Source organism: Scyliorhinus canicula, chromosome 1 (genome assembly GCF_902713615.1).
Source record: "Scyliorhinus canicula chromosome 1, sScyCan1.1, whole genome shotgun sequence".
Lineage (NCBI taxonomy): Eukaryota > Metazoa > Chordata > Chondrichthyes > Carcharhiniformes > Scyliorhinidae > Scyliorhinus > Scyliorhinus canicula.
Window position 1 is genome coordinate 82,738,975 of NC_052146.1, and position 19,171 is coordinate 82,758,145.

At 45.9% G+C, this 19,171-nt stretch overlaps 1 protein-coding gene across 1 annotated transcript in view; it reads right to left on the reverse strand.

Moving 5' to 3' along the window:
• dgcr2 (DiGeorge syndrome critical region gene 2) overlaps nt 1-19,171 on the reverse strand; it is a 55,399-nt gene that overhangs the window by 22,407 nt on the left and 13,821 nt on the right. The window contains exons 3-7 of the mRNA XM_038794274.1: nt 17,232-17,354; nt 7,802-7,927; nt 5,784-5,994; nt 4,751-4,833; nt 4,241-4,423 (exon numbers count right to left, since the gene is read on the reverse strand). Coding sequence (XP_038650202.1) covers nt 4,241-4,423; nt 4,751-4,833; nt 5,784-5,994; nt 7,802-7,927; nt 17,232-17,354 — 726 coding nt within the window. The remainder of the gene's footprint in view (nt 1-4,240; nt 4,424-4,750; nt 4,834-5,783; nt 5,995-7,801; nt 7,928-17,231; nt 17,355-19,171) is intronic.

Below are 19,171 nucleotides of genomic sequence, written 5' to 3' on the forward strand. Positions count from 1 at the left end.
GCTAATTACTGTCACATCAGTCTAATCTCCGTCATCAGCAAAACGGGGAAGGAGATATCAACAGTTCTATCAAGCGACACAAACTTAGCAATAACCTGTTCGCCGACGCTCAGTTAGGGTTCCACCAGGGTCACTCAGCTCCTGACCTCATTACAGCCTTGGTTCAATCATGGACAAAAGAGCTAAACTCCAGAGTGAGGCGAGAGTGACTGCCTTTGACATTAAAGCAGACTTTGATAGAGTATGGAACCAAGGAGCCCTCGCAAAACTGGAGTCAACGGGAATCAGTCAGAAAACTCTCCAATGGTTGGGAGTCATACCTGGCATAAGGGAGATTACTGTGGTTGTACAAGGTCAGTCATCTCAGGCCGGGACATCACTGCAGAAGTTCCTCAGGGCAGTGTCCTTGGGCAAACATCTTCAGCTGCTTCATCAGTGACCTTCCTTCCAACACAAGGTCAGATGTGGGTAAGTTCGGTGATGATTGCACAATGTTCAGCACTCCTTAGACACTGAAACAGTCCACATTCAAAAACAGCATGACCTGGACAATATCTAGGCTTGGGCTGACAAGTGGCAAGTAACATTTATGCCACAGAAATGGCAGGTAATGACCATCTCCAAATAAGAGAAAATCTAACCATCGCCCCTTGGCATTACCATCACTGAATCATCCACTGTCAACATCCTGGGGGTTTCCATTGACCAGAAATTGAACTGGACTAACCATATAAATACTGTGGCTATAAATGCAGGTCAGAGGCGAGGAATCCTGTGGTGAGTAACACACTTCCTGACTCCCCAAAGAACTGTCCACCACCTACAAGGCACAAGTCAGGAGTGTGATGGAATACTCCCCACTTGCCTGGACGAGTGCAGCTCAAAGAACACTTAGAACATAGAACATAACAGCGCAGTACAGGCCCTTCGGCCCACGATGTTGCACCGTCCTGTGAAACCCTTCTAAAGTCCCTCTACACTATTTCCTTATCGTCCATATGCCTATCCAATGACCATTTGAATGCGTTTAGTGTTGGCGAGTCCACTACTGTTGCAAGCAGGGCATTCCACGCCCTTAGTACTCTCTGAGTAAAGAACCTACCTCTGACATCTGTCCTATATCTATCTCCCCTCAATTTAAAGCTATGTCCCCTCGTGCTGGACATCACCATCCGAGGAAAAAGGCTCTCGATGTCCACCCTATCTAATCCTCTGATCATCTTGTATGCCTCAATTAAGTCACCTCTTAACCTTCTTCTCTCTAACAAAAACAGCCTCAAGTCCTTCAGCCTTTCCTCATGATCTCCATACCAGGCAACATTCTTGTAAATCTCCTCTGTACCCTTTCCAACGCTTCCACATCCTTCCTATAATGTGGTGACCAGAACTGCACACAATACTCCAAATGCGGCCGCACCAGAGTTTTGTACAACTGCAACATGACCTCATGGCTCCGAAACTCAATTCCTCTACCAATAAAAGCTAACACACCTTACGCCTTCTTAACAACCCTCTCAACCTGGGTGGCAACTTTCAGGGATCTATGGACATGGACACCGAGATCTCTCTGCTCGTCCACACTACCAAGAATCTTGTCATTAGCCCAGTACTCTGCCTTTCTGTTATTCCTTCCAAAATGAATCACCTCACACTTTTCTGCATTAAACTCCATTTGCCACCTGTCAGCCCAGCTCTGCAGCTTATCTATGTCCCTCTGTAACTTGTAACATTCTTCTGCACTGTCCACAACTCCATCGACTTTAGTGTCATCTGCAAATTTACTCACCCATCCTTCTATGCCCTCCTCCAGGTCATTTATAAAAATGACAAACAGCAACGGCCCTAAAACAGATCCTTGTGGCACACCACTAGTAACTGGACACCAGTCAGAGCATTTCCCATCAACCACCACTCTTTGTCTTCTGTCAGCTAGCCAATTTCTGATCCAAACTGCTAAATCACCCTGAATCCCATGCCTCTGTATTTTCTGCGATAGCTTACCGTGGGGAACCTTATCAAACGCTTTACTGAAATCCATATACACCACATCAACTGCTTTACCCTCATCCAGCTGTTTGGTCACCTTCACTTAAGAAGCTCAAAAACATTCAGGACAAGGCAACCTGCTTGATTGGCACCCCTTCCATAAACATTCACTCCCTCCACCACCGACACACAGTAACAGCATGTAACATCGACAAGATGCACTGCAGGAACTCACCAAGGCTCCTTAGGCAGCATCTTTCAAACCAACGAGCACTACCATCTCGAAGGATAAGGGCAGCAGATACATGGGAACAACACCGCTTGGAAGTTCCCCTCCAAGTCACTCATTACCCTGCCCTTCCTTCACATGTGTTGGGTCAGAATCCTGGAACACCCTCCCTAACAGCACTGTGGGTGTACCCACACCACATGGACTGCAGTGGTTTAAGATAGAAGCTCACCACCACCTTCTCAGGGGCAATTAAGAATGGGCAACAAATGCTGGCCTAGCCAGCGAAGCCTACATCCCGTAAAAATGAAAACAAAAAGCTGAACGCCAGAGGTGGCGAGAGTGACTGCTCTTGACATCAAGGCAGCATTTGACCGAGTTTGGCATCAAGGAACCCAATCAAAACTAAAGTCAATGAGAATCGGGGGAAACTCTCCACTGGTTAGAATCAAACCTGGCACAAAAGAAGATGAATGTTGCAGTTGGAGGTCAATCATCTTAGCTCCAGGACATCAGTGTAGGAGTTCCTCAGGATAGAGTGCTCGGCCCAACTTCATCTGCTTCCTTCAATCATGAGGGCAGATGTTCGCCGATGACTACTCAATGTTCAAAAACCATTCAGGACGACTCATCAACTGAAGCAGTCCTTGTCCAGCAAGACCTGGACAATATCCAGGCTTGGGCTGACAAGTGGCAAGTAAACATTCCATTGAATCCATAGTGCAGAAGGAGGTCATTCGGCCCATCGGGTCTGCACAGACACCGAGCACCCTATCGTGGCCCACTCCCATGCCCTATCCCCGTAATATCCCACCTAACCTGCACATCCTTTCGACGCTAAGGGGCAATTTAGCATGGCCAATCAACCTAACCTGTACATCTTTGGACTGTGGGAGGAAACCGGAGCACCCAGAGGAAATCCACAGAGACACAGGGGCAATCTGCAAACTCCACACAGTAACGAAGGCCGGAATTGAACCTGGGACCCTGGCGCTGTGAGGCAGCAGTGCTAACCACTGCACCACCCTACAAGTGCCAGGTAGTGATCATCTCCAACAAGAGAGAATCTAACCATTGTAACATGATATAATATCCCAGGGGTTGCCATTGATGAGAAACCTAACCAGACTAGCCATATAAATACTGTGGTTACCAGGACAGGTCAGAGGCAAAGAATGCTGTGGTGAGTAACTCACCCAGTCTCTCCAAAACCTGTCCACCATCTACAAGACACAAGTCAGGAGTTTAATGGAATTCGCACCACTTGCGTAGATGAGTGCAGCTCCAACAATACTGAAGAAGCTCAACACCATCCAGGGAAAAGCAGCCCATCTGGCTGCCACCCCTTCTACAAAATATTCACTTCCTCCACCACAAACGATCAGTAGCAACAGTGTGTATGATCTATAAGACTGCAGGAACACATCAAGGATTCCACAACCACTGCCATCTAAAAGGACAAGAGCAGCAGACACATGGGAATCCCACCACCTGGAGGTTCCATTCCAAGTCATTCGCCACCATGACTTGGAAATATATCGACCGTTCCTTCACTGTCGCTGGGTCAAATTCCTCGACTTCCCTCCATAGCAGCACTGTGTATCTAAACCTCAGGGATTGCAAAGTTTCAAGAAGGCAACTCTCAAGGACAATTGAGTGTAGGCAATAAATGCTGGTGAAGTCAGCGATGCTTACATCACTTAACTGAATAAAAAAACCTCAGGAGAAAATAAAGACAGTTGTGGTGCCTCACGACCAAAAGTGGCCATCCTGCATGCTAGCATAGACAAATTCAAACTGAACTCCAGGAGGAGAGAACGGGAGCTTTATTTGGGGCCATCGCCCAGTGATCTTTACTTCTGTGGTCTACCGTAATATAACACTGCAGTTATAATCCAGATTTTTTTCTTTTAAAAATTCAGATTTTAAGAGCATAGAGCAAGCCGACAAGTACTATAATTCAGGTTATCACTCACACCCCCCCCCCCCCCCCCCCCCCCACCACCACCCCAAGAGTGCACTCACTTCTCTTGCAAAGAAATGCTGATTTTTCATTGCAGTTCTCTGCATACCAGCTGTGTAAGCCACGGTGTCGCAGGCTGGGGAAGTGGGAGCATTGGAGCTGAGCGCACAATACATTTTCCTGCTCAGAGATGGTCATCCCAAAAAATGTTACTTTCTCCGGGGGAAGGAACACTTCCGAGGAACCTACAGAATTAAACAATCACTTGTAAAATGCAAAAATGAAACTGCATTTTGAAGCAAATAAGGGGGGGCTGCAGGTGTCTCACGTAAGGGGGGGGGGGGGGGGGGGAGCGCAGACGCGAGGGACACGTGGGGGATGGGGCGGGGGGGAAGGAGCGCAGCAGCAGGACGGGGGACGTGCAGCTGAGAGTGTCAGGGGGGCACCGCGGGTGCACAAGGGTTGCAAATCGCCAGGGCTGCGCCAGGGGCATGGGGAGAGAAGTGCAACGGTTGTGTGGGTTGAGCTACAAAATCTCACGGAGGGATTGGGGCACCCTCCAGCATACTTACTACTCTTGTAGGCTACTTCCCACTGGCCCTGGAGTGAGGTGTGGCTTCGGTTGGTTACCATGTATTGATAGCCAACCCAGAACCTGGAAAATAAAGGATGCCGCAGATGGAGAACACATTCATTCCCTCCAATTACAGTTCCGTACGGAAAGCTGTTTTACAAGCTTGAGGCTGATGGAAGTGACAGTCGGTACCAGCTTGGGTTTAAAAAAAATTATTTTAGGACAGAAAAAAAGCAGAGTCCCAGTTAACATTTGTTTTTTTAGACTGGATGATTAGGTAGGGTTAGTGAGATAGGGATGGGGGGGGCCTCAGTATGGTGCTCTTTCAGAGGGTTGGTGCAGACTCAATGGGCCGTGTGGTCTCCTTTTGCACTGTGGGAAATCTATGGTTCTAATTTTATGATGGTGAACAGTGGGGTTTGCAAGGGTTAATGCTGGAACCACTGCTTTTTATATATGTATATATAAATAAATGATTTGAATTCAATATTTCCCAATGATACCAAACGTGTGAGTGGGAGACAGCGAAGGTTATACAATCACAGGTAATAGGATGGAAATCAGCTGGCAGAATGGGCTGACCAATGACGGACAGTCTTCTCTGCTCCAGCAAATATCCAAGCCTATCCAACCTCTCTTCACAAGTTGAATGTTCCATCCCAAGCAACATCCTGATGATTCCCTCTTTATTTTTATCATTTTGATCCATGGATGCTTAATGGGCATACACCTTTAAGTCAAGCACCCACCGTCTAAAGTCCCCTCTCAGTCCACTCCCACCCACAGCTCCATCTTTCCCCATACACCCACGCACTGTTATCCCCAATTTTTCCAAAACGTTCCCCCCCACCCCCCCACCGCCCCTTCCCACTCACCCCTATGACCTTCTTCCATCACCCTTACCCCACTCCTCTTGCCCATATTCCCCCCACTTTCACATCCCATGTCCCACATTCCTCCGTCTCTCCTCTGCCTTTGCCGGCCGCCCCCCCCCCCCCCGCACGCGAAAGCCTTCCTTCATCTCGTCTCACCTGCGTTGGTCCTTGTGGCTCACTGGATGTTCCTCCAGATCCCATTCTTCTGCCAGTATGAATCGCAGCTCCTGGTCAGTTGTGAAGGTGGCCAGTGATCCATTTGCTTGCTGACATTTCTGGACTGCATCCCAATAATTCTCACTGTTCAAATACACTCGGTAACAGCTTGCTGTCCCTTCATAGTGATGCCAGCCTGTTGGGCACTTCCCTATCAACAAGAAGAGACTCGATTTGACTGGCTCTCATATTATGACACTACAATGGAGAGGTATGCAGCATGTAAAATTTAGCAAAGGGTGCTCTATATCCACACGAGAAACACCCTGCAGTAATTCAATATAGGAAGCCATTTAGCCCACTGAGTCTGTTTTGGCTCTTTTGAATAGCTATTAAGCTAGTCCCACTTCCGCATTCATTCCCCTTTTCCCAAAATATTTCTCCTGCAATTATTTATTCAATTCTCTTTTGAAAGCGAAGACTGAATCCCCACCCATCAGCTTGTAGTGCAGTGAATTTCAAATCCTCATTTTTGTTTTAATGCATTGGTGGGATCTGGGCATCGTTGTACAGGCCAGCATTTATTTCCTATCTCTGATTACCCTTGAAAGGAGTGGCTTGCCCGGCCATTTCAGAGCCGACCACACTGCTGTGGATCTGGGGTTGCACATAGGCCAGATAAGGATGGCAGTTATCCCTTGTTAAAGGGCATTAGGGAACCAGATGGGTTTTTACAACAATTGACATTGTTTCATGGTCAACATTTGACTTTTAATTCCAGGCTTACTTTTTTTTTACTGAATTAAAATTCTACTCTGTGCCGTGGTGCGATTTGAACCAGGATAACTAGTCCATAATACCACTGTCCCACCACTTCCCTCTGTAACTCCCTTTGTCATCAAACCGTAAACCATTGGAATCAATTTCCCTCCATTTATTCTGTCCAAACATTAATGTTTTAAATAACTCTCACCAAGCCATTTCTACCAGAAGCAGCACCGGTCCATAATAATACACCACAGTATCGTATGGGTCAATGCCAGCGGGACTCCGGGCCGGTGCTGGCAGGATGCTGTGCTACAGGTTGGCGCCAGCGGGATGCTGGGCTACGGTTCTGCGCATGTAACATTGCTGGTGGGACAGGTCTGTCACTACACAACATTGGGTACAGGCCTGCTAGGTACAAGATTACTTTGTGCCTACGTGGTTTCCTCCAAGTGACCCGGTTTCCTCTCACAAGTCCCGAAAGATGTGCTTGTTAGGTGAATTGGACATTCTGAATTCTCCCTCAGTGTACCCGAACAGGCGCCGGAATGTGGCGACAAGGGGATTTTCACTAACTTAATTGCAGTGTTAATGTAAGCCTACTTGTGACAATAGTAAGATTATATAATAAAGAAAAAGTGCTGGTCTGTCATTATATAACATGAGTACACTGTACCCAAAATAGTCAGTACCTTCAGAAACTGTACACCAGTGAGAGTCAGCACCTTCGGGAACTGTATCCCAGTGAGAGTCAGCACCTTCAGGAACTGTACACCAGTGAGAGTCAGCACCTTCGGGAACTGTATCCCAGTGAGAGTCAGCACCTTCAGGAACTGTACACCAGTGAGAGTCAGCACCTTCAGGAACTGTACCCCAGTGGGAGACAGCGCCTTCAGGAACTGTACGCCAGTGAGAGTCAGCACCTTCAGGAACTGTACCCCAGTGGGAGACAGCACCTTAGGAACTGTACGCGAGTGAGAGTCAGCACCTTCAGGAACTGTACGCCAGTGAGAGTCAGCACCTTCAGGAACTGTACCCCAGTGAGTCAGCACCTTCAGGAACTGCATCCCAGTGAGGGTCAGTACTTATGACTTCAGAGATAGCATGCAGGAAGAGGACAATATTTAAACATTGAATTGATGTTTTTGTGGTTCCAAAGCCCAAGCTAGTATCCCTCCCGGATACATGTGAAATAGGATGCATGGATTTGGAAAGGCAAGGTCATAAGCTTGCGTTAGGGAACAAAAACTTACGGGTGAAATGAAATGGCTGGCCCACATTGACGGGGTAGAAGTGTGTGTCTTCAGCTCCTATGCCATGCTCATGTTTCAAGTCCACGGTTTCCTTCACATGGTGTACCCGGTGATCGGCAATTCCACCTAACAAGAAAAATAGGCACTTGGTGAAATTAGGACAACCGTTCTAACCACCAAATAACATTGCATTATCAAATAACTTTCAATGTGTTTCAGAAGGAGTAACATAAGACTAATAGAACATTGGATGAGATCACACAGCTAGGTTTGAAGGAATGTATTAAACAAGAAATGTTTGGTCGAGTGGAAGAGGGGTTTAGGGATGGAATTCCGATGCTTAAAATCCACATTGCCGCTGATAGTGGAGCAATTGTTAGAATACCAGACCCCAAACAACTTGCAATTTGTAAAACGGGGAGAAAAGGATACTTCACTCCAGGAGTGATGACTCTGACCAATAATCTTTTATGGTCAAACAAATTTTAATTTAAACACAGAATCAAACACATTATCAAAGAAATAGCTTTACAATTAACAGTTAAACCGTTCTTAAATAAAAAGAAAACCTTAACTTTTGCCCTATGCCTTCACTATAAATGTTCCAACCAAGCAGCCCAATACAGTTTAAATGCCACTTATAATTAAAGTTAACAAAACAGGTTTACTTGCTGTCCTGTCTCGACCTCATGGAGAAAAACTCTTTAAAAGAGCAGGTCCAGGACACTTTTGGCTCATCGGACCCTTCTGATCAACCCAACAGTATTTGGCAAAACTGCAAACTACAGACAGGCCTGGCTCCTCCCATTAATTACATAATCTATATCCCACTAAAATGTCCTATGACCTGCTTGAACTAGGATTAAACACAATCCCTCAAATTACCCCAGGGAATCTCCAGCAATCAAACCAATATCGATAGCCATCTATATGTAAACAAGTAAATGGTTAGAAACTATTGTTACCTCACTTTTTACGACACCTTAAAAAGTTATGTATTTTAAACCAGGGTTTTTAAAAATAAGCCCAAGCCCCCGGCTTCCGCCAGGGAACCCAGAGCAAAACCCCCATGACTCCGCAGTGGAACCCAGTTTGGGAAATCCTGCCCAAAACCATGAGCTTTTATTTTACGCTATAACGATTGATGTGCCAACTAATCACATGCCTTGTGAAAATCTAAGAACAGCACATAACCTCTTTAATAAAGCTTCTAACATTTTCCTCTGAAAGATGTTAGGCTAACTAGTGTGTAGTTTCCTGTTTTTGGTCTCCCTTTTTGAATAACGGGGTTACATTTGCTATCTTCCCATCGAATGGAACCATCCCCAAATTCAAGTAATTTTGGGAAATTAAAATTAACGCATCAATAACTCATTCATCACTTCTTTCTAGACCTTAGGGTGAAGTCATAGAATCATAGAATTTATCAGTTCATCTGTTTTGTTTCAAATGCTACATGCATTTAGATACAGAACCTTAGCTCATCCAATTATTTTTGTAGCATCTAGCCTTATCTGCTGATTTATTTTTACATTTGTTCCTTCCTGTCATGGTTTATCATTTCCCACATTTCCCTTGCTCTCTTACCTTGTCTCTACGTTTTGGTTTACCACATATTCCCAAATTTGATCCCTTGCCGCCACTATTGAATTTAAAACACCCTCTAGTTCCCTAGTTATTCAGTTCGCTAGAACATCAGCCCCAGCACAGTTCAGGTGCAGACCGTCTTCACAGTGCAACTCACACTTTCCCCAGTACTGATGCCAGTGCCCCACAAACCAAAACCCACTTCTCCGACACCAGTCTTTAAGCCATGCATTCATTTCTCACATCTTTTTGCCTGATATCAATTTGCACATGATTCAGATATTATTACCATTGAAGTTCCACTTAATTCGGTCTAGCTCCTCATACCGACTATGGAGAAGCTCCTTCCTCGTCCTGCCCATGTCACTGGTATCTACCTGGATCACGACCACTGGGTCCTTCTCCTCCTACTGCAAGTGGCTTTCCAGCACTAAGCAGATGTCCCGAACCTGGCAGGCAACACTGTGTCTAGACACACTCTCCTTGCTACAGAGAACAGTGTCAATCTCCCTCATTATACAGTCCCCTAATACCACTACATTCTTGTACTCTGCACTTGAATGGCTTCCTCTGCCACAGTGCCATGGCTAATCAACTCATCCACCCTCTAACTCCCACACTCATTAAGACAAGCTGAAAGGACCCGAAACCTGTTGGGCAATTGCAGAGGCTAACACTCCTGCTCTCTGGGTCCCCTTCCCTGCCCCAACTGCAATCACACCCACGTGTCCCTGAACACTTTCCAAATCAGAAGATTGTATCCTAAAGACTGTGACTGCATCCTGAAACAAAGCCTCCAGGTAACTCTCACTTCCCTGGTCTGTCACAATGTCCGCAGCTCAGCCTCCAGCTAAATGACTTTGAGCCGAAGCTCCTTAAGCCGCAGACATGCTCGTCCTGGATAACACCAGTATGAGCTGCAGCCATGACATATCATCTGTCCTGCCATAAGCATGAGCTTTAATTACTTAATTATTTTATTCAATTATTTGTTTTTATATATTTATTAATAGTATCACAAATTTCAGTACTATTTCAAACTGTAGGAAAATAGACCATGATCACTTGCCAGATACTCACCAACAGTTCCCCTCTTCCCTGCAGTAGAGCAGAAGGCAATTCCCACAGGTTGAAAAAGTTAGATAAAGCAAACAAGCACATCCCCCCCTCCTCACCGAACTCCCCTCAGCTCACCAAACCGCCACACTCAGTTTGAGGTTGCACTGCAGTGCTGAGATTGTGAGTTATATGTTCCGAACAAAGGGACCAACTGAGTCCAGGTACAGCAGAGACCAGCTCAGGTCAGTTTCCTTAATTAACTATTTCAATTGCTGCTAGAGGATAGAGGATAGCTGCTATCTCCCTGCTTAGACCCCTGGATGAGACTTGCAGTTAAATGTTAAAACACAAATATAAACAAGATTAGATTTTTTAAAGAAAGTTTCCCTCAGCTACCAAACTTCCACACTACATTCGAGGTTGTACTCCAATCAGTTCATCGCCAGCCTATCCAATCTTTCCTCATTGCTACAATTTTCAAGCCCTGGCAACATTTTTGTAAGTCTCTTCTGCACTCCCTCCGGAGCAATTATGTGCTTCCACTTCAAGGTCTCTCACTTCCTCAGCCCCCCCTCAACATCCTCCCATTTAATGAGCATTCCCTTGCTTTGTTTGCACTCCTCAAATGCATTACCTCACACTTTCCAGATTCAATTCCATTTGCTACCTTTCCATCCTCTCAACCAACCATTGAGATAATTCTGGAGACAGCAGCTATCCTCTTCACTATCAATTACACTGCTGATTTTTGTGTCATTGCAAATTTCCCAATCATGCCTCACACATTTAATATATACAACAGGGGACCCAAAACTGAGCCCTGTGGAAGGCCATTGGAACTGCTCATCGTTCACTAAAACATTCATCAGTCATCCTGTTTCCTGTCACTGAGCCAATTTTGGCTCCAACCCACCACGTTCCCTTCTAGGTGACTAGAAGTGTAGATGAGAGTAGTACGGATGACATAGTCCACATTGACTTTAGTAAGGCTTTTGACAAGGTCCCACATGGGCGGCTGATGATGGTAGTAAGAGCACATGGGATCCAGGCAATTTGGTTAAACTGGATCCAACACCAGCTTAATGGTAGGAGGCAGAGGGTGATGGTTGAAAGTTGTGGTGACCGGAAGCCTGTATCGAGTGGTGTGCCACAGGGATCGGTGTAGGGACCCTTGCTATTTGCAGTATACATTTATGATCTGGTTGGGAATGGAGGAGGTATGATAAGTAAGTCTGCAGATTTGACAAAAATCGGTGGTGCGGCAAAGAGTGAGGAGCAAGGCCTTAGATTACAGGACTATATAGACGGGCTGGTTAGGTGGGCAGCAGAGTGGCAAATGGAATTTAATCATGAAAAGTGTGAGATAGTACATTTTAGGAGGACTAACAAGGCAAGGGAACATACATTGAATAGTCGGATCTGAGGAAGTGCAGAGGATCAAAGGGATTTTGGTGTGCATGTTCACAGATTTCTGAAAGCAGCAGGGCAGGTTGACAAGGTGACTAAGCAGGCCTAGGTGATTCTCGCTATCATTAACCAAGGCATTGAATATAAAAGCAGGGAGGTTATGCTGGAGCTGTATGAAACACTGGTTAGGCCCCAGCTGGAGTACTGTTGTCACCACACTATAGGAAAGAAGTGATTGCACTGGAGAGGGTGCAGAGGAGATTCATCAGGATGTTGCCTGGCCTGGATCGCTTCAGCTATCAAGAGAGACTTAATAGGCTGGGGTTGTTTTCCCTGGAGCACAGAAGGCGGAGGGGGGACCAGATTGAGGTACATAAAATTATGTGGGACATAGATAGGGTGGACAGGAGGTACTTTTTCCCCTTAGTGGAGAGGTCAATAACCAGGGGGCATAGATTTATGGTAATGGGCAGGAGATTTAGAGGATAAGTGAGCAAAAACTTTTTCACCCAGAGGGTGGTTGGAATCTGGGACTCACTGCCTTATAGGGTGGTAGAAGCAGGAACACGCAATTTTTAAGATGCATTTAGATCCGCGCTTGAAATGCTATTTCATACAAGGCTATGGACCAAATGCTGGAAAATGGGATTAATGTGCTTGATGGTCAGCTCGGACGCGTTGGGCCAAAGGGCCTCTTTTTCATGTTGTAAAACTACGATTATCCAATTGGCTTTTTACTTTTCTGACCAGTCTGCCATGTGGGATCTTGTCAAATGCTTTACTAAAATTCACAGACTGCATCAATTGTACTACACTCGTCAACCTTCCTTATTACTTCTTCAAAAAATTCAATTCAGTTAGTAAGGCACAACTTTCCCTTAAAACCATCCTGATGAACCCTGATCAATCTGTGCCCAAGTGATAGTTTATCCTGGCTCTCAAAATTGATTCTAATAATTGGCCCAACATCGAACTCAGACTAACCAGTCTATAATTATCTGGTCTATCCCTTGTGAAACTATGATACAATATTCACAGACCCCAATCCTCTGATACCTCGCCTGTATCTATTGAGGATCAGAAAATAAATCCTCAGAGCACCCACTATTTCAGTCCTGGCTCTCTTGGGGCTGCCTGGCAGTCATGTATCCCCTTTCTGCCCCCATGTCCCTAGCCAACCTCTGAATATGCTATCCACATAGCTCTCAGCCTCATGGATGCACCACGGTAACTTCAGCCCCCACTCGAGTTAAAAAACCTGTAGCTTAACTTTCTGCACATGGGTGCCTGGGTCACTCGTAGTAACTACCCACTTACTATAGGACATGCATAATATGCGACTGAGCCATGTCTTTAAGTTACTTACACAAACTTTATTTTCCTTTGGTTGACTTCTATTAATTTTATTTGACCGTAACTTAATAAACCTTACAACTAACAACTATTAATAACCCTTACTGGTACTGATAAATCCGACTAATAATGTAACTCACTTTACGAGTAGCAATAAACCTTGAAGCACTTTTCCCCCATGCCCCGAATCCTCATGCAAATCTAATTTGTCACTCGCTCAGTCAGTCTTCTGCCTCCTCATGCAGGTTATGCAGTTTGAAAAGCCTATCTATTCTACAGATCCTCTGATGAGTCACTAGCTAGTTTAGTCTCATCGCAGAGGATGTAGGAAGTTTCAGTCAAACACAGATCGTTGTCTAGGATAATTGCTCCAGTTCCTCCAATGACAGCTTTGCGACTACGTACTACCCTTGCTGCTCATCCAATCACAGATTTAGTTTCTGGGAGAGACAGAATCTGTGATTGGAGCAGCAGCTCCTCCCATGCTTCCTCTCTGCTCCTCCAATAAAACTGCATTTTGTTTTCTCACTTTCTTTACCTGCGTTTCCAACTGTTCAGCCAGGCCCAGGGTGTACAGAAATATTCTACTGGGACAACCTTTCTTATATCTGTCACCCCATCTTTACTTTTCGCAGGCTACTGGTGGTGTTTTGAGGGTGAATATACCTACATCTCCCACATATCTTGAACCCTGCCTCACACAAGGCCAACAAACAAGGACGAGGAAATATTGGAGCATACTACTTGGTCAGTTACCTCCATTGTTCTGGCAGTGTCCAAAGCCAATCTAAGGTTAGACTGGACAGGCTACTCAGACAATGACTGTTGTTGTTCTGGCAGTCTCCAAATCAGCCAGTCACTGGGATCAAACAGGAGGAGGAGGAGGGAGGAGGAGGGAGGGGGGGGGGGGGAAAGAGAGAGAGAAGAGAGAAATAAACCTGCACTGGATCCCAGATATGCAAAGGAAACAATTATAGAGAATGGGAGATGGAGGTCAGAAAAACATTGGAAAAGGTTGGAACTCCACAAAGTCAGATCTTTAGAAACAAATTCCTATGGATTTTGGGCCCTTTTGTTTTGAAATTTCTATGACTTTTCCAGATTTTCCATGACCCACAGGGATTCAAGCTGGTAGCCACTGGCACCAAAGCGAAGGCTGCCAGCAACCACTGGCACCAAGTTTTGGATTTCTGATTGTACACGGCAAAGAAATAAGGAATGCAGACATTTACGAATCAAAGGATTGTTAACAGCCTATAAGGAGGCCATTTGACTCAACATGTCTGCACTGGCTCCCCAAATGAGCAATTCATTTACTGCCAATTTCTTGCCTTCTTCCTGTAACCCTGAGCATTCTTCATTTTCAGAGAACAGTCCAGTTCCCTTTAGAAAGCTACAATTGAACCTGCCTGCACCACACTCTGGCCGCGCATTCCAGACCCTAACCACTCAAAGTGATTTTTTTTTTCTCATGTTGCTTTTGCTTCTTTTGACAATACCTTACATCGGTGTCCTTCTTGTTCTCAATTTTTTCATGAGTTTAAGGAGTTTAAACTGAGGGGGGGAGAAATACAAAAGGGTCCAGAGGGGCAATATTTTCATACAGGAGGGTGGTGAGTGTCTGGAACAAGTTGCCAGAGGCAGTAGTAGAGGTGGGTACAACTTTGTATTTTAAAAAGCATTTAGACAGCTATAAGGGAAAGATGGGTACAGAGGGATATGGGCCAAATGCGGGCAATTGGGACTAGCTTAGTGCTAAAAACTATAAACATCAATGATGAGTTGGAACAGCATCTCACCATCTATTCTGTCTAGACCTCTCATGATCTTTTTTTTATAAAATAATTTTTATTGAAAAATTTTGAATTTATACAACAACGAACCATAATAAAATACCAAAAATAACAATAATAGTAGCAATCATAAACATTCGCCCCACCTCTATGAACAACACAGCATATTAACAACAACGCAAATTAACACAATATTAAGTTACATAATAGAAACTACAATAAGGAACAACCCCCCCCCCCCCGGGTTGCTGCTGCTATTGACCAAGATACCTATCTTTGAGCCAGGAAGTCCAGAAAAGGCTGCCATCGTTTATAGAACCCTTGTATTGATCCTCTCAGGGCAAATTTGACCCTTTCCAATTTTATAAATCCCGCCATGTCACTGATCCAGGTCTCCACACTTGGGGGGCCTCGCATCCTTCCACTGCAGCAAGATCCTTCGTCGGGCTACTAGGGACGCAAAGGCCAGGACACCGGCCTCTTTCGCCTTCTGCACTTCTGGCTCTACCGCAACTCCAAAAATCGCGAGTCCCCACCCTGGTTTGACCCTGGATCCAACCACCCTCGACACCGTCCCCGCCACCCCCTTCCAGAATTCTTCCAGTGCTGGGCATGCCCAGAACATATAGGCGTGGTTCGCTGGACTCCCCAAACATCTGGTTCACCTGTCCTCACCCCCAAAGAACCTACTCATCCTAGTCCCGGACATGTGGGCCCGGTGCAGCACCTTAAATTGGATGAGACTAAGCCTCGCACATGAGGAGGAAGAGTTGACTCTCTCCAAAGCATCCTCCCAAGTCCCGTCCTCTATCTGCTCCCCGAGTTCCTCCTCCCATTTAGCCTTCAGCTCCTCCACTGACGACTCCTCCACCTCCTGCATTACCTTATAGATGTCAGACACCTTCCCCTCTCCGACCCACACCCCCGAAAGCACTCTGTCCATCGTCCCCCGCGAGGGCAGCAAAGGGAATCCCTCTACCTGTCGCCTAGCAAACACCTTTACCTGCAAGTATCTGAACATGTTCCCTTGGGGAAGCCCAAATTTATCTTCCAGTTCCCCCAGGCCCGCAAACCTCCCGCCAATAAACAGGTCCCTCAATTTACTGATGCCCACCCTTTGCCACCCCCTAAATCCCCATCCCTGTTCCCTGGGATGAACCGATGATTGCCACCCAATGGAGCCTCCATCGAGCCCCCTGTTTACCCCGTTTACCCCCTATGCCGTCTCCATTGTCCCCAGATTCTTAGGGTCGCCGCCACCACCGGGCTGACCTCTCATGATCTTAAACACCTCTATCAAATCTTCTCTCAGCCTTCTCTTTACCAAGGAAACAATCCAAACTGCTCCAATCTATCCTCATAACTGAAGCTCCGAATCCCTGGAATCATTCTCATGAATCTTTTCTGCACTCTCTCCAAAGCCTTCACATCCTTCCTAAAGTGTGGTGCTCAAGACAGGGCACAATATGCCAGCTGTGGCCCAACTAGTGTATTATACAAGTTCAACATAATCTCTTTGACAAAGAGTCATCGGACTCGAAACGTTAGCTCTTTTCTCTCCCTGCAGATGCTGCCAGACTTGCAGAGATTTTCCAGCATTTTCCCTTTCGTTTCAGATTCCAGCATCTGCAGTAATTTGTTTTTATTCAACATAATCTCCTTCCTCGTGTACTCTACGCCCCTATTAATAAAGCCTAAGATGTTGCTAATGTCCCTTTTCTTCCATGAGCTATAACTTTACCCAGAAGGCTGTTGTGCGGCACTGCATCAAATGCCTTTTGGTCAAAGCAGCGTCACAGAATCACTCGTGTTGGAGGAGGCCATTCTGCCCATCGAGTCTGAACTGACCATCCAGAAGTGCACCATTCCTAGGCCCACACCACTTCCCTGTAACCCTACCTAACAATTGGACACCAAGGGGCAATTTAGCATGGCCAATCCATCTAACCTGCACATCTTTGGACTGTGGAAGGAAACAGGAGCTCCCAGAGGAAACCCACACAGACACGGGGAGAATGTGCACACTCCACAGTCACCCAAGGTCAGAATCAAACACAGGTTCCTGGCACTGTGAGACAGCAGTGCTAACCTGTGCCACCGTGCCGCTCTTAAACTTTAACTTATTTTGCATCTTTTAAAGTTCTAGTCAAGTTAACTATAAAATCCCAGATAGAGGTGGTATTTACAGATATGATCATAAGTAACACTCAATCCCTCATCTTATAGTTCACCTGGACAATCCAGTTCATCACTGCCATCTTCACAGGTCTGCCAGCCGTCACAATGCCAGGTGAGAGGAATACACTTAATAGTTCCAGTATTACAAGCAAACTGTCCAGAGGTACATCGCAGCTCTGTGAAAGGCAAGACAATACTGTTATCAAGTGGCAATCATCTAAATACTTTTGCTGCACTCCTTGCAGTATTTAAGTAAAGTGCTATTAGAGGTATCCCATCACAGCTATTTAAATGGTGGGCAGAACTGTAGGGAAGAATCCCCAATTACCTTTACACACAGGAAGAGAAAGAAAACCTACAAATGGTGAAAACAAAACCAGTAAATTACTACTCTGCAAATAAAATAGATGGGGTTAGGACAAACTGAGAGCCCCATCAGGAGACTAGTGCAATAATATTAGGCATCAGGGTCTTCTTAAATGAGCCTGGATAAATCCTAAATTTACTGAGCACTTGTAAGGAATACTCATGGAACATTAACCTGTCTTCCAATATCAGATATTCTGCATCACACAATAGGTCTACCATCTGAGGACAGACAAGACGGTGCTTGTGTAGACCTTCATCAGACAATTTGGGGACCTCTTCCTGGATGGGAAGTTCGCGACTCTGGAAGAGCTGGTGGGGAAGTGGAACCTCCCCCCTGGGAATGCTTTTAGGTATATGCAGGTCAGGGCATTTGTTAAGAGGCAGGTGGCGGAGTTTCCGCGGCTGCCGCCAAGGTGGGGTGCAAGATAGGGTGCTTTCAGGGACGTGGGTCGGTGAAGGAAAGATCTTGGCTATTTACCAGCTGATGCAGGAGGAGGAGGAGGCCTCAGTAGAAGAGCTCAAAGCGAAGTGGGAGGAAGAGCTAGGGGAAGAGATTGAAGATGGAACGTGGTCGGACACCCTGGAGAGGGTGAATTCCTCCTCCTCTTGCGCACGGCTCAGCCTAATTCAGCTGAAGGTGCTACATAGGGCTCACATGACAGGGGCAAGGATGAGCCGGTTCTTCGGGGGGGAAGATAGGTGCGGGAGGCCCGGCGAACCACACCCATATGTTCTGGGCTTGTCTGGCCTTGGAGAGGTTTTGGAAGGGGGTGGCGGGGATTTTGTCGGAAGTGGTCGGGTCTAGGGTCAAGCCGGGCTGGGGGCTCGCGATCTTTGGGGTAGCTTCGGAGCCGGGAGTGCAGGAGGCGAGAGAGGCCGGCATTCTGGCCTTTGCGTCTCTAGTAGCCCGGCGCAGGATTCTGTTACAGTGGAGGGATACGTGGCCCCCGAGTTCGGAGGCCTGGATCAGCGACATGTCTGGGTTCATCAAGTTGGAGAGGATGAAGTTTGCCCTGAAGGGGTCGGTACAGGGGTTCTTTCGGCAGTGGCAGCCTTTTTTCGACTTCCTGGCGAAGGGGTAGAGTGTGGTCGGTCTGGCAGCAACTTGGGGGGGGGTTTTGGGGATGGTTAGAGGGTTTGGTTTTGCGGCGGTGGGTTTGCTATGTTGTTATTTTCTTCTTTCTTGTATTGCTGTTGGTTTTTTGTTATTATTTATTTTGGGGGGGGGGGAAGAGTTCTTTTCTTGTGTTGGTGTGGAAACACGCCTTGTTTGTTTTAAATTGTGGGGATAAAATTTGTTATTGAAAAACTTGAATAAAATTTTTTTTTTTTAAATGAAGGAAATTAATGCAATTGTGGGAAAGGATAGTAGTTGCAACAGTGTGGAATCTGAAGGAGAACTTTTTCCAAGATGCAAAAAACATTAGTGAGCGTTGTATATTGACCCTCAAACTGTAGTGGTTTGGGGGACAGAATGAAACAGGAAATTAGAGACACATGCAATAAAGGTACTCCTGCAAATGTGGGTGACTTTAATCTACAACTAGATTAGTCAAATCAAACTAGTAAAAATACTATAAAATGTGTTTTCGGGGTGGTTTTCTGAACCAATATGTTGAGGAAC